The 15607-nt window shown below is 41.1% G+C and overlaps 1 protein-coding gene across 1 annotated transcript; it reads right to left on the reverse strand.

The window, feature by feature from the left end:
- Positions 1-2739: 2739 nt before the first annotated feature.
- LOC132569673 (granzyme A-like) lies at positions 2740-13912 on the reverse strand. Its single transcript, XM_060235986.1, has 5 exons — positions 13805-13912; positions 9234-9378; positions 8579-8720; positions 6080-6352; positions 2740-3117 (listed from the first exon to the last, which is right to left on the reverse strand). Exons 1-5 carry the CDS (start codon positions 13863-13865, stop codon positions 2962-2964), a joined length of 777 nt encoding a protein of 258 aa, XP_060091969.1. The 5' UTR covers positions 13866-13912; the 3' UTR covers positions 2740-2961.
- Between the last annotated feature and the right edge of the window lie 1695 nt (positions 13913-15607).

The following is a 15607-nucleotide window of genomic DNA, read 5'->3' on the forward strand; positions in this document are numbered from 1 at the left end:
ACCTGGGAATTGATCCCCTGAAATTACAGCTCATTCTCAGACTATAGAGACCAATTCCTGGCAGAAAATGGATGTTTTGGAGGATGGACTCTATGGCATTATATTCCAGTGAGGTCCCTGTCCTCCCCAGACTCAAATCTCCAAGAGTTTCCTAACCTGGATTTGGCCACCCTACCCACCCCCATCCTCTGCCAGTGGGGACCTGGCAATTCTACTAAGAATGGGTTTGTTGCTGTGAGGCAGGTTTTGTGGTTAGCAAATAAAATATGGAGATCACTGAGGCAGGAATATTAACAACACAGGTTTATTCACATACAAGTTGGTTTCAAAGAACAGATAAGCAGTACAGGTCTCCACATAGACAAAGCAGAGGTGAAGCACATTAATTTAAACTAGTTATGGCTCCAGAGAGTAGTATGAATTTTTTCGAATGCTTTCAGGCATAAACATGCTTTTACTGACGAGCCACTAGGATGGATCCTCTCTCACACTCAACATTCCACCCACACTAGCCTGCCCTTTCCCCAAGAGTCAGACTGAAGACTACAAGGTCTACTCATTACCAGAGACATTGTACTTCCATCCGTCTGCTCTTTTCCTGAGCCAGACCAGAGCTCTCACTACTCTTTTCCTGAAGCAGAACTCAATTAAACTTCGCAAGAGTTTTCCAGTGAACGTCAAGCTGTATACTTTTTTTTTCTTTTGCAAAAAACAAAACCACGTAATAACTTTTATTAGGACCAACCAAAAGTATGCAAGCTTTTGTGGCCCCCAGAACTCTTAATTAGACTGGACATTCAAAGAGGCGGGGAGAGAAAAACATTGTTTCAGAGCATGATCTTCAGGCTTCTTCTTTGAATCCTGCATAGCAGGTTTGCACAGATGAAATGATGCTGGGAAGAACCATTGTCAAGGTACACCTGTGGTCTTCTGGGAGGAAGGAAAAATTGGCAGCCTCCCCCTGAAAATATTAACAACAGTAGCCGATCAAAAGTTTCTGTATGGTCAAATGGAACTCAGAGTTCTCTTAAAAGGTTGAGAGCAGAGGCAATATACAGTAGTCATTATATCAATAAATCTAGAATTTAGTTTTAGATTATATACTAGGAAAAAGGAAGCCTGCATAATCTGATCAGTAAACAGGAGTCAAGAAATGGCAATAGTATCAGTTAGGCCAGGGCATGAATCTCTGGGTGGCCTTTGGCTAGTCATTCTTTCTCAGCCTAACATTCCTCACAGGGTTGTTATGGATACAAAATGGAGAAACACATAACACTGTATATCAGCCTGATCTCCTTGAAAGAAGAGTGGGATTTAAGTTCCCTGTGACAGCTATCTTTACCCACTACCAGTCCAGGGTCGGTGGGAGATTTTTAAATTTTTTTTTTAAATCAGCATCTTGGGCACCACTACATCACTTCTGAAGAAAACCTGGAAGTGACATAGGGAAGCTCTAGGAATTACTGAAAACTCTATGGTTTTACAATAGTGTTTCTGGTGATTCCTAGAGCTACCCTATGTCACTTCCAAAAGTGATGTTGCATGATATTGTCACATCTCTAAGTCTCTGCCCTCAACCCACCAGGTCTTACCTGGCAGCTGGCAGGGGGATCCTTGGTCCTTTCTGGGATCTTCTGCCGAACATGTGAAGATGTCACCTAGAAGTTATATCATCATGTCACCGATGATGGGGCGTGTGTGTGTGTGTGTGACACTGTAGGGGTTTGGGTTTTTTTGCAAAACTCTATGGTTTGTAGCTGATTTTACCATAGTTTTGCCCACTGGTGATATGATTATGTCCTTTCCAGGTGATGTCATGTTGCCTTTCAGGCCAGTTGGGGGCAGGATGTCCCAGCTGGCCAGTGGTGGGGAAGCACGCTGCAAAAATAGGAGTTCCCCCACCCCTGGCAAGGGTCTGGCAACCATACTCCAGGTATTTCTGAACGTGGGCTTGGCAATCCTCTGAGGAGGTTATTGTTTCATAGCGTGCATTACAGGTGGTATGGCCTGGAAATTGAACACAAGTTTAAAGTTGCACAATGAACATCATTTTCCAATCCTGTCAGTGTATCTCTGTGACTGCATGCATAACCTAATTTGGAGATAATGTCAAAATTCTAAATTTGAAGCCCTCTGTGAATGTGAGGCCTGGGTTAAACGGCCTTCTATTCCCCTACTATGATAGGCCCTGGGGAAAACTCAAATGAAATTTCACACTACATTTCAGAAAGAGGCAGGCTCCATGGAAGTAAATGAAATTTAGGTGCCTCTAACGAGGGTTGCCAATCTCCAGATGACACCTGGAGATCTCCTGCTATTACAAAAGTTATCCAGATTACCATGATCAGTTCCTCTGGAAAAAAATGGCTACTTTGGAGGGTGAACTCTATGGCATTATACCTTGGCGAGATCCCTCTTCTAAAACCCCAGCCTCCTTAGGCTCCACTCCCCAAATTTCCAGGTATTTCCCAACGCAGAGCTGGCAGCTCTACTGGATTCTGTCCTACATGGGTTATATATGTCTTAATTGATTAATGTGAGCCTGTACACGTGACACTGGATTGTCATTTAATGGACAATTTGCATTTATACAAGGCAACTGGTTCTACTGCATGCGACTTGAAGCACCATTGAAATGGGAGACAAAAAACCTTTATCTTGCATTGAGACTGTTCACCTCTCTAACCTAGAATTTCCAGTCTAACCCTGAGTACATAAAGATTTGTGAGGGAATTCTTACAAGGATTCTAGATTTTAATGAAACACTCTCTCACACACATATTTCCTTGTGCATCAATAAACATAGAATGCAGTTGCGACATCTGAAATAGTGGTTAATGAGATAAGCGTAAATTACTGAACAAAATTTTAAAAAGTGGTACATTAATGTATGTATGTATACACACACACACACAGAAGCATTATGGACATAGAGAGCACCAATCCAATAACCTACTGAAGTCACCAGAATACAATTTTCTTAATCCATTCAATATTGTTCTTTGTGAGACGAGCATAGACACCGGGGAACTGGGGATCACCACATCTTCCCTCTCGACCAAAGGAAGTGATGCCTCTTTGTATTCCTCCACATATCAAAGGACCACCGGAGTCACCCTGGGGAAAAGAGAGACACTTGACATCATCAACCACTAAAGATGAAATGTAGTCTCCTTTGGTCAGACTGGTACAAGGAAAATTAGAAAAAAATGAAGTTCTAAGTGCCATTGTGATGCACAGTTGGGCAATGGAAAGGTTTTTACACAGGCAAAAGAAATGTCTGTTACCTCCATCCACACTGTCATGCTTTGCCAATCTGGGGATCCAAGTGGCTGCTTGGATTGCTTGGAAGCATCCCCCCTCAATCATTACATGCACATGCAACAATACACTTGATTACATAAATCATTTGACTGCATTTATTTGTTTTATTTATTTATTTACTTTAGATTTATATGCCACCCACTCCATGAGCAGACTCTGGGCGGCTAACTATCATGGTAAAAACAATTCAAATTACAATAATAAAAGAATAAAAATATATATAAACAATTTAAAACTACATTATTAGGTGCTATAAGAAGTGCATAAATTAGCACTGAAGGTTGTTACTGAAATGCACGGATGGTCCAGACTAGTCCAATCTGATCAGCTCCAGGAGGCTAAGCAGGGTAAGCCCTGGTTAATATTTGTATGGGAAAACACTAAGAGAGTCCAGGGTAGCCACACAGAGGCTGGCAATGGCAAACCACTTCTGAATGTTTCTTGCCTTGAAAACTTAGTTGGTTGCACTTTCTACCACCACCACCACCACCAATATGCAGGTCTTAATGAAGACCTGGTATATAAGAACATAAGAGAAGCCATGTCGGATCAGGCCAATGGCCCATCCAGTCCAACACTCTGTGTCACACAGTGGCCAAATATATATACACACACATATACACACACATACTGTGGCTAATAGCCACTGATGGACCTCTGCTCCATATTTTTATCTAACCCTCTCTTGAAGCTGGCTATGCTTGTGGCCGCCACCACCTCCTGTGGCAGTGAATTCCACATGTTAATCACCCTTTGGGTGAAGAAGTACCTCCTTTTATCCGTTCTTACCCGACTGCTCAGCAATTTCATTGAATGCCCACGAGTTCTTGTATTGTGAGAAAGGGAGAAAAGTACTTCTTTCTCTACCTTCTCCATCCCATGCATAATCTTGTAAACCTCTATCATGTCACCTCGCAGTCGACGTTTTTCCAAGCTAAAGAGCCCCAAGCATTTTAACCTTTCTTCATAGGGAAAGTGTTCCAAACCTTTAATCATTCTATTTGCCCTTTTCTGGACTTTCTCCAATGCTATAACATCCTTTTTGAGGTGCGGCGACCAGAACTGCACACAGCACTCCAAATGAGACCGCACCATCGATTTATACAGGGGCATTTTGATACTGGCTGATTTGTTTTCAATTCCCTTCCTAATAATTCCCAGCATGGCGTTGGCCTTTTTTATTGCAAACGCACACTGTCTTGACATTTTCAGTGAGTTATCTACCACGACCCCAAGATCTCTCTCTTGGTCAGTCTCTGCCAGTTCACACCCCATCAACTTGTATTTGTAGCTGGGATTTTTGGCCCCAATGTGCATTACTTTGCACTTGGCCACATTGAACCTCATCTGCCACGTTGACGCCCACTCACCCAGCCTCAACAGATCCCTTTGGAATTCCTCACAATCCTCTCTGGTGTCAGACATTGGATAGTATCACTGTGTTATTATGCTAAATGTATTCTGTAACTTGTTCCTTGACATGACTAACACCATTTTGAATTCCTAATACTAACTGTGAAGCAGAAGACCTTGCATATCAAACGGTCTTAGAAATGTTACTAACCCATGCTGTGAACTCCTCTGCATAACACTAACAAAGCAATAGCCCTTTGAAGACAGCAAGTCTCAAGGAGAGCCAGCAGGAGTAGGGAAAGTGTTACTTCTGACATTAGAGTGTGAGAATGTAGGATTGTTTATGAATGCTTTGATGTAAGGCCTTAAAAACCATGTTTCAATGCTCACTATCAGTTCCAATGACTGCCTGTCCAGAACTTTGAGATATCAAATAAACGTTACTACTTTTGCAACAAATGATGGTCCGTTTACTTTGAGCTCCAGCGTCTGACATCTGGTTCTCACCACCCTGAACAATTTAGTGTCATCTGCAAACTTGGCCACTTCACTGCTTACTCTCAACTCCAAATCATTTATGAACAAGTTAAAGAGCATGGGACCCAGTACTGAGCCGTGCGGCACTCCACTGCTTACCGTCCTCCACTGCGAAGACTGCCCATTTATACTCACTCTCTGCTTCCTATTAATTAGCCAGTTTTTGATCCATAAGAGGACCTGTCCTTTTACTCCATGACTCTCAAGCTTACTAAGGAGCCTTTGATGAGGAACTTTATCAAAAGCTTTCTGGAAGTCAAGGTAAACAATATCTATCAGGTCTCCTTTGTCCACATGTTTGTTCACCCCTCAAAGAAATGTAACAGGTTAGTGAGGCAAGATCTTCCCTTACAGAATCCATGCTGAGTCTTCCTCAATAACTCGTGTTCATCAATGTGCCTACTCATTCTGTCCTTAATAATGGTTTCTACCAACTTTCCCGGTATTGAAGTCAGACTGACTGGCCTGTAGTTTCCCGGATCTGCTCTGGAACCCTTTTTAAAGATGAGGGTGACATTTGCTACCTTCCAGTCCTCAGGAACGGAGGCAGATTTCAGTGAAAGATTACATATTTTTGACAGAAGATCCACAAGTTCAACTTTGAGTTCTTTCAGAACTCTTGGATGTATGCCATCCGGACCTGGTGACTTATTAGTGACTTATATAAATAGCAGCCCACATGGAAATTTTACCACCAGACAGGAATTTATATTGATCTTCAAAATAATTAATAAAATAATTGCTGCTCTACAAAATAATACCTTCCATCTTAACTGGTATTTCCTCCCTTGGTTTCAAACATTATTAATACATATACTAATCTTTAGCCTATAGGAAAACAGGATTACTCAACAAATGCTCTTACATTACAGGTATCGTTCCTTTGGTTGTTGACACCACCAGCACACACCATGCTCTTTGTCACGACAGGTTGGGAGTCATAGTGATTTCTGTCATTGCAGATGTGTCTGTCGATAACAGCAACGTTAACTTCACTCAGTGTATCAGATACCTGCCCCTCGTTTTCAGTAATTCCCCATCCAGTCACCAGACACTGTGTGCCTGCTCTGACATCTTCATAAGTTTTTGGAAGCTGAATGGTTTGAACGTATCGATTAAGATCTGCTTTTCTATTAAGCTGGAGAAATTAAAAAGAAGAAGAGTGTTTGTTTGTAAGCAAAGATCAGTTCCAGCTATATAACGTAACACACTTTCTGAAATGGACCTCATTCATTCACATAGTTTTCACTGTCAAGCAAAGAGGCTTTATTAGAGGTTTTGCATCTTTAAATTCTGCTCCTTCCCTCTTGCTGTTTATATTAGCTTCTGGTGTACATCTTAATCTGTCATGTTCTGTTTATTTACTCTGGGCATGTTATTTCTCCAGCCTTATGAAGTTCTCTGAGAAAGTGAACAAATATGAAGATAACAGTGACCTGGTAGACATTCTGTATTTAGACTTTACACATGCTTTTGACAAGGTACTTCACCAAAGACTCTTGCATAAGTTTAGCAATAACAAAATAAGAGGGCAGATCCTTTTATGGATTAAAAATCAATTAAATGATCAGCAGAAAGTAGGAAAACATGGACAATAAGCAGTAGGGTCTACAAATGATTGGTATTTGGGGTTGCTGCTCTTTAATCTGTTCACAAATGGTTTGGGACCAAGGGTAAGTACTGTAGTGGCCAACTCCACAGATGACACAAAATTATTCATCATGGCAGGGCTTTTTTTTTAAGAAAAAGCCCAGCAGGAACTTATTTGCATATTAGGCCACACACCCCTGACACAAAGCCAGCCGGAACTGCATTCCTGTGTGTTTTTGCTCAAAAAGAGCCCTGCATCATCAAGCCCTGAGTCCACTTGCAGAGAGGGTGGAATAAAAGTCTAATGTAAATAAATAAATAAATAAATAAAACCCCAGAACTCTGTGAAGTGGATCTCCACAAATTGAGTGAGTGGGTAATAACATGGAAAATGAAGTTCAATGTTATGTAAGACCAGTTTCTCACTAGGCTTGTTCCAGCCTTGGAGCCCTCCCCCACTCCCCCCAGTGCTTCTGTCTGATTTCGCACAAGTTGTTGCGGGGCTGCGACTTGCCCTGCCTCTTTCTCATGGCAAGCAAGATCTTCTGAAAACCGGTTTCTGCTTGCCGCGGGAAAGAGGTGGGGCAAGTCGCAGCCCCGCGGGAACTTGTGCAAAATCGGACAGAAGTGCTGGGGGGGAAAGGGCTTCGAGACCAGAACAAGCCTAGTGAGAAATTTATCTAAGCGTAAGATGATGCATACTGGAACAAAAAAAAGAAAAGAAATTGCAATTTCAAGGGCAGGTTAATGGAGTGTGTTGTTCAGACTCAAAAGAGACCTTAGGGTCATAGCGGATAGCTCAATGAAAATGTCACCCCAGTGTGCTGCACCAGTAACAAAAGGAAACTTTGTTAGGGATTATTAGGAAAGTGATTGAAAATACAACAGCTGATATTATGATGCCCCTATATAGATGTATGGTGCGGCCTCATTTGGAATACCGTGAGCAGTTCTGGTTACCAAATCTCAAAAAGGACATTGAAGAGGTAGAAAAAGTACAGACGAGGGCCACCCAAATGATCAAAGGGTTGAAACACCTTTCAAGTGAGAAAAGGCTGAAGAGTCTGGAACTTTTCATTTCAGAAAAGAGCTGACAAAGGAAGAACATGATAGATGTTTACAAAATTATTCACAGGGCAAAGAGTGAGGACAGAGAACTTTTTCTCCCTTTCCCCAAATACTAGAACTTGAGGACATTCCAATGTAGTTGATGGGCAGTTGATTCAGGACAGACAAAAATAATACTTTTTCTATATGACACATGGTTAAAATGTGAAATTTGGTGCCAGCGGAGGTGGTGAGGGCCACAGGCAAAGACAGCTTTAAAGTGGAATTTCATTAATGGGGAATGGGTATGTTGGTGGCTAGTAGCCATAGTGGCTAAGGGACAGAATTCTGTGAAGATTCAATTAGCCGTCAGTTTAGGAATATTGAATATTGATACCACCACAAATGAACTGGAAGAGCTCTCTTCTAGTGAAGGAAAAGCAAGGGGTGATTCTGCTATATTCGTCCTCTAAATTGGTTCCTTTCACACTATGAGTACCTCCTGAGTCTCCATTTTGATGGGGGGGGGGAATAAGAGGGGGCTGTTGTTGGGGGGGGGAGAGGAAAATGTGGGGAGATCCACTTATGTCAGTTTCTTGTGCTCATGGTTTGTATCAATCACTCCCATTTTAATGGTGGTCACTCACATAGCCTTTTTAATGAGAAAGCATCCTACATGACTGAGGGAAAAAACTCCAAAAGGAAAACATTTCATTGTTCAGTTTACCTGCAAAATCATAATGTCATTTTCCTTGGTTATCTTATCATATTTTGGATGAACATACGCGTTAGTAATCTGAAAGTTTTGTTTTTCTCTCTCAGGTTTCGACAGTGAATGAACACCAAGGACAACTTCATCTCCCTTGCCTCTGGAAAGATAAAAATAAGTTGATATTGGATTTATATCTCACCCTATACTCTGAATCTCAGAGTCTCAGAGTGGCTTACTTTCTCCGTTACCTTCCTCTCCCACAACAGACCCTGTGAGGTAGGTGGGGCTGAGAGAGCTCTCGCAGAAGCTGCCCTTTCAAGGACAGCCCTGTGAGAGCTATGGCTGACCCAAGGCCATTCCAGCAGCTGCAAGTGGAGGAGTGGGGAATCAAACCCAGTTCTCCCAGATAAGAGTCTGCACACTTAACCACCACACCAAACTGGCTCTCCCAGTTAGGATACATCTGAAGAGAGATACAAAAATTGGATACATCTGAAGAGCCAATACATATTAAGCAAAATTCATTTTTCAGTCTATGTTGGTATTTTGTGTGTGAAAAATTCCCTACATTGACACTTAGCATTGTAGCTGGTTGATAAAACATCTTTGGGGGTGCCCTCCGCCCCTAGCCTGAACTTTGTATAAAGAAAGAACATTTTTCCAAACTTACACATGGCAATGACCTGCTGTCAGGACCCAGTTTCTTTTGATCAAAGTTCCTCCACACATGAAACGCTTTCCTCTCATTAAGGCAGCCATAAAAGGTCTTGCGTGCCGAGCTGAATGTTCCCCTCCAATGATATCTGCACAGTAACCTAAGTAGACAAAAGCCAAGCTAACCAAATTGCTTCATCATACATTCTGTGATACAGATTAATCATCAGCTCCAGTACAGGAAATGTCATTGGGCAGGAAGAAGAAGAGCCGGTTTTTATACCCCACTTTTTTCTACCCTAGGGAGTCTCAAAGCAGTTTATAATTTGAGGAAGTGTGCTTGCACAAGAAAGCTTACACCTTGAACAAAGCTATGTTGGTGTTAAAGGTGCCACTGGACTCAAACTTTGTTCTCCCCATAACAGACACTTTGTAAGGTAGGTGGGGCCGAGAGAATTCTGAGACTGGCCTAAGGTCACCCAGCAGGCATCACATGGAGGGGGAAGTGGGGAATCAAACCCAGTTCTCCAGGTTAGAGTCTGCTGCTCTTAATCACTACACCACACTAGCTCTCAGGTTTGCACAGGAACACATGTTCACATAGGAAAGTATATTAAGATGTTACTAAAGTGATTTGATGCTGTCACTGGTTTCTTCTAGGGCCCATTTAAATTCTCTTACTTTGAAAACAGTATGGAGATTGCTGAAAGGAGTCAGTGTGGCTGTAAGAATGTTTAAAAATGTTATTTCCACATAATTCTGTCAGGCTGCATACATTCTAGCAGCATATTTCCTGAGAGACAGCAGCCCAGGCGTGGTTGACTGGGTCACATTATCATCATTCCTGATATGGAGAACGAGAGGTCTGTGGATTAAAAGGGACCATCCACGTGATGCCATGCTCATTCTACTACTTGTGATATTTCTCTTTTAGCTGGAAGAAAAAAAAATCTGTTGGGTTTAAGGAAAAATCTTAGGAGTTGATGTTCGTCATTGGAAGCAGTGAGTTACTTCCAAGTCCAACAAAGTTGGGTAGATCTTAGGAGAGGAAAAGCATTTCCATGTTTCTAAACTGTTTCGATTTTATAATTTTTAATTGATTTTAACTATATAAAAAAGCATAAGCATAGATACAGAAGCATTAAAGGGGGGGTGGATACAGAGTGGGAGACCTGAAACAAAGAAAAATGCAAATATATCAGTTACATTTCTACCTCCAAATGAAATACCCAATTCTTTCTATCTGCAAATATTAAATTTCCCCCTTATATTTTACCATCTTTATCTTTCATTATACACTTTTTACTAAACTATTACTTAAAATACAAGTCTAAACTATTCTTCTTCAGCACATATAAGTTTAAAAAAGTAAGAGAAGTCTCAACACAGAACTAACTGGCTAAGCTTAACCATATTAAAAATACAGACTAACTTGTTATTTTAACAATGCCGTCATTAAAATGAGCATAAGAAACAAATATCTTTATCCTTCTAACTTACTTATTTCAAACGGAAAGAAAAAGAAATCAGATTTAAAATATCATAGAATGTAGAGAGATAAAAAAGTGATAAACAGAAAAAAAAATAGTAATTTATCTGTCTCAGTATAAACAATTTCTCCAAACAAACATATTAAAAGCAGATCTACCAGATTACAGAATAATTGTGTTGTCTGCCTTCTTAAAAATTAATCCAAGTTAACTATTTATTTATATAAAATTCTTTTCAAAACTTTTCAGTCCTTTAACTCTTATATCCATATTACTCTAGGAGGAACAACTTAATATCTCCCAAAAATCTCACTTGGCCTTTGAAAATCGCATGTCAGTTCTTGTTGAGAATTCCATATCCAATTACCCACAGAGAGAGAAACAGTTTAAAAGCCCTTCTTCTTGAAAGTTTTCCACATCTTGATTTTTTTGCTGAGATATACCTTCTCTCTCAGTGCAGTCATCCCTCTCGGTAAAAATAGTAAGGATCCTACACCACTTGTTCCTCTCGAAAAAATTTCAATCAGTCTCAATTTCCGGTCCTTCTTTTTAACTGCACAATAGGGTTCCATTTTGGTTTTCTTCTGTTCATTTCCCAGCGGATCACTCTCTGTTTCTAATTCCACAGACGTCACCAAGATCTCTTTAGCACTCTGCTCATGTAGATTTGAGATTTCGCTAGCTTTCAACATAAAAGCTCTCATTTGCTTTTTTATCAACTGTTAATTAACCAAGGTCTTGCTTTAGAGAAGTTATGGTATCCATTATATCTTTTTTATAAAACATTTTGCGTGGTAATGCCATTTTTCTCTACTAAATAACTCAGTCTATTAATCAAAGTTGAAAAGTAACTCAGAGACCCAGTTAGTCTGCTCTCCAAATCTCCTCCAGCTGTGTGTTTTGATGGTTGCCATTTCAGTTGCACTCAGGTGGCAAAGACAAATCTCTCTAAAATATATCTCTTTTTTCTTCAGACCATATTATAGCCAGATAATAGTCACATTAACACATATTTAATTATAATCCGGGGCGATTTGAGTATCTATATGCAGTCTAATTCAAATTGTTGCCAATGCTTAAAGTTGTTATTTGTCTTTTCGAAGCCTCATTCACAGGAAAGGGGGGGGGATTCACCTCTTTCCCTTCCTTTGAACTGTCCCATTTGTTGTTATGTAAAATGACCCATTAGCCAGTGGTATTGAAAGCAAACTTATTTGCCGAGTAGAATTGCCGTGCTTGAGGTAGGAAAGCGATGCATCAAAAGCTTGTTAGGAGAAAAACGAACAAGCGGTCGGGTGTTCACCTCTTACTGCCGTGATGGCGATCATGGTGGCGGAGCTTCGGGGCATACAAGAAGGACAGGAACAGCTGCCGCTATGTCCCTGGCTTCTTGCAAAGCCCCAAGCCAAAAGGAAACCCCTTCAGGGTCTCCCAGGAAATGCCACATCTGTGGCACCTCTCCAACCGCCTGATTCAGGGGGGCCGCTAGAGACAAGCTCTGCAGACCCCCACTGAGCTCATGGCGACATAACCCGGAAGACCTCCATGTTTCTAAACTATTTCAAGAGCCATGTAGAGCTTTGACACATCTAGGGCAGCCACACTAAAAGGAAACTTCTGTACAGGGAGTGCTATCCATTGGCTGCTTCTACAAGCCTACCCAGCTGTGTTGAGACAGTTTGGTGTAGTGGTTAAGTGTGAGGACTCTCATCTGAGAGAACTGGGTGTGATTACCCACTCCTCCACTTACAGCTGCTGGAATGGCCTTGGGTTAGCCATAGCTATTGCAGGAGTTGTCCTTGAAAGGGCAGCTGCTGCGAGAGCCCTCTCAGCCACACCCACCTCACATGGTGTCTGTTGTGGGGGGAGAAGACACAGGAGATTGTAAGCTGCTCTGAGTCTCTGATTCAGAGAGAAGGGCGGAGTATAAATCTGTAGTCGTTGTCTTCTTGATAGATGGGATCAAATTCTGTTGTATGCATTCTGTTACCAGATGTGGTACTCTAGCTGGCCATCTCCCCTTCATTGCTGGTAAATACAGGGATGCTGGGGCTACGCCCAGATATTAATTATGGAATTCACTGCCAGTGGACATAGTCATCATGGCCATAAGTTTAGATGCCTTTAAAAGGGGTTAGAAAGATTCATGGAGGAAGAGACCCATCAGTGACTACTATCCATGGTGAGTAAAGGAAAGCTCCATATACAGAGGCAGAAAGCCCAGGGCTTTTTTTCTAGGGTTACATGGTGGAATGGAGTTCAAAAACCTGTTTGTGAAAACAAAATTCTCAAAAAATATTTAAAAGTTAATGAGGAGCACCTGTGTGTTTCTCCTTCATTTCCCTTGAGAATTCCAGCATCTTTTTTTTCCGCAATAAAAGACCTGAGTAAGCCTCTGAAACCCAAGTGCTAGGAGGTGGCATCAAGGAAAGCCTTGGTTTCTGTGCTGTTTGTTGGCCATTGAGGGAAGCTGGTTGGCCACTCTGTGACATTATATATTTATTTAACAGAAAGTATACTTTATCTCACCTCCCTGCCCTTATAAGGGCCACCAAGGCAGCAAACTAATTAAATCACATCTTAAAACATTAAAACCAAACAAAAACACATTATCAGAATGATTTAAATGAAAGTTAAAATACACATGCAAAAACTTGAACATAATTGAAACATTGGGCAGGAAGGAGAGATCACTAAGGGAATGCCAAACAAAATGGAAATATCTTCACCTGCTGGCAGAAAAAGAAAATAGAAGGGGACAGATGAATCTCCCTGGGGAGGGAGTTCCAAGGTTTTGGTGCCATGACTGAGAAGGTCCAGTCCTGGGTTGCTGCCCATATTTTGGGGTACCTAAAGCAGAACCTCCAAAGATGACTGTAACTGTTGGTAGGCTCATCGGGAGTAAGCAATCATTCAGGTAATCGGATCTGAAGCCATACAATGCTTTAAAGTTCAGCACCAGCACCTTCAATTGTGCTAGGAAACAGACTGGGAAACAGTGTACATAGGCCAAGACGGGAATGCTGCAGCTTTCTACAGCAACTGAAGTTTCCAAACACATTCCAGGACAGCCCTAGTTGCATAATGCAGTGCTTACCTGTGTACATGCTGAGGAAAAGAATGGCAGTGAAGAAGGACAAGACAAAGAGAAGGTCCATTGTTGCTGTTTTGTGTTTGTACCCTCAGTGAAGTTCCTCATATATGTGGGAAACATAAAGGAAGTAGTCTTAGAACATAAAGGAAATGACTTTGTGATACAAAATAAGTGGTTTTTGGTTTATTCCTTTTAAGGGCATTGTTTTCACATGAAGCATTCACAAGGATTTCTCTATCTGGAAATAAATATAATTTCTGATGACAGAATGTTCTGATGACAGAATATGAGGTAGAGATTTGACACTGCCCCATTTTGTGTGTGGTTTGGAAGAAGTTAAAAAAATCCTAAAACATATGTCTATTTGAGAATGTGATTTAAAAAAATGGGGATGGGGCAGTGCTGAGTCCTCTAAGCAGCACTGAGTGCAACAATTCTAATGACCCATCTGATTTGATCAGCCTTGTTGCTATAACAGTAGAACACATCTATAACCAACTAAAACTGCTGCATAGCAAAATTGATCATGCCAGTAAGCAGCTCTCTTACTTTGGAAAGAGTCTCCAGGAACTGGGAGAGATGGAATCTCCAAAAAGCTATCCCAAAACTGCCTTTCCAAAGCAAGTAACAAAGTCAACAATAGGTTACAAATTAAAGTCTTCATCCGATGAGTGAGAGCAACTTTATAAACTTATCCTCACCCCAAACAGAATCTGTTTAACCATCTGCAACTACAAGGGGAGGGGTCCTTTGTGGAACTCTATGCAACTATCCAAAAGACATCTAAGAACTTTATTCCCAGGGGAAACGGCTTGGATTGATCTACATGAGATAGAATTCTTTGATGCTTGTTCCCAGTTACAGAGGGTGCTTTTATCATTTAGGTCAGCGCAGATTCCTCAGCTTTTGTTGCGATCTAAAAAATATCTCTCATCCAAAGGAATCTTCCCTACGCACGTCCTTAAGAATTAAATCATTCTACCCCTGATTCATCGAAAGAAATATCTAGACCTACAGGATAACTCTCTAACAGTTGCAGATAGATCAGGTGACATCTTGAATGTGAATACTTCATCCACCACAGCAAATTTGTCACCTCAATCTTACCCTCTTAATGAATCTATGGAGGTTGTTTCTGCAACCAACATCTTGGAAGACAATATTAGAGATCAGTTCCAATCCCTCCAGACTTATGATCAACAAGACATTTTAAAAAGACTAGACGTTGAAAGAAAGCCTCTTATTGAAGCAGAGTGGGCAGTAAAAGAGCTCTCCTGGGACTTCTTCTATTGAGTTGAGAGAGCTTCAAGATGTGCCTTTGATCGACCTAGATCAACAAGATCCTCCTCACTCTTCAATTTCCACTTGCCCTTCTTTAACAAACTCAAAAGTGGGTAATACACTTTCTACTCTTCCATCTGAGATTTCACTAACCACATACCCCCAACCTGAAATTAGGCAGCCTTCAGAAAGGCTGGTCATTGCTGAAATCCATCCAGCGCCCACCACGTCTATGGACAATTCCATCAAGCCTAAGGATAATTTCATCTGTGAACTTAGTAAAAATATCTCTAGGGGCCTCGAAAACGAAGGTACGATTTTTGTTTCTCCCTGCTTGCCAAACCAATTTTCCCAAGATCCTCTTCAGTGTCTTCAATTTCAAATATTTCTCCATTATTGGATATTAAGATAATCTCGTGGAACGTGGTTGGTTGGTGGAATAAATCCAAAGATGCAGAATTTATCAGTTACCTTAAGAACTTTGATGTCATCTTACTCCAAGAGACTTGGTCCCAAAGTCCGATT

Source organism: Heteronotia binoei, chromosome 4 (assembly GCF_032191835.1).
Source record: "Heteronotia binoei isolate CCM8104 ecotype False Entrance Well chromosome 4, APGP_CSIRO_Hbin_v1, whole genome shotgun sequence".
Lineage (NCBI taxonomy): Eukaryota > Metazoa > Chordata > Lepidosauria > Squamata > Gekkonidae > Heteronotia > Heteronotia binoei.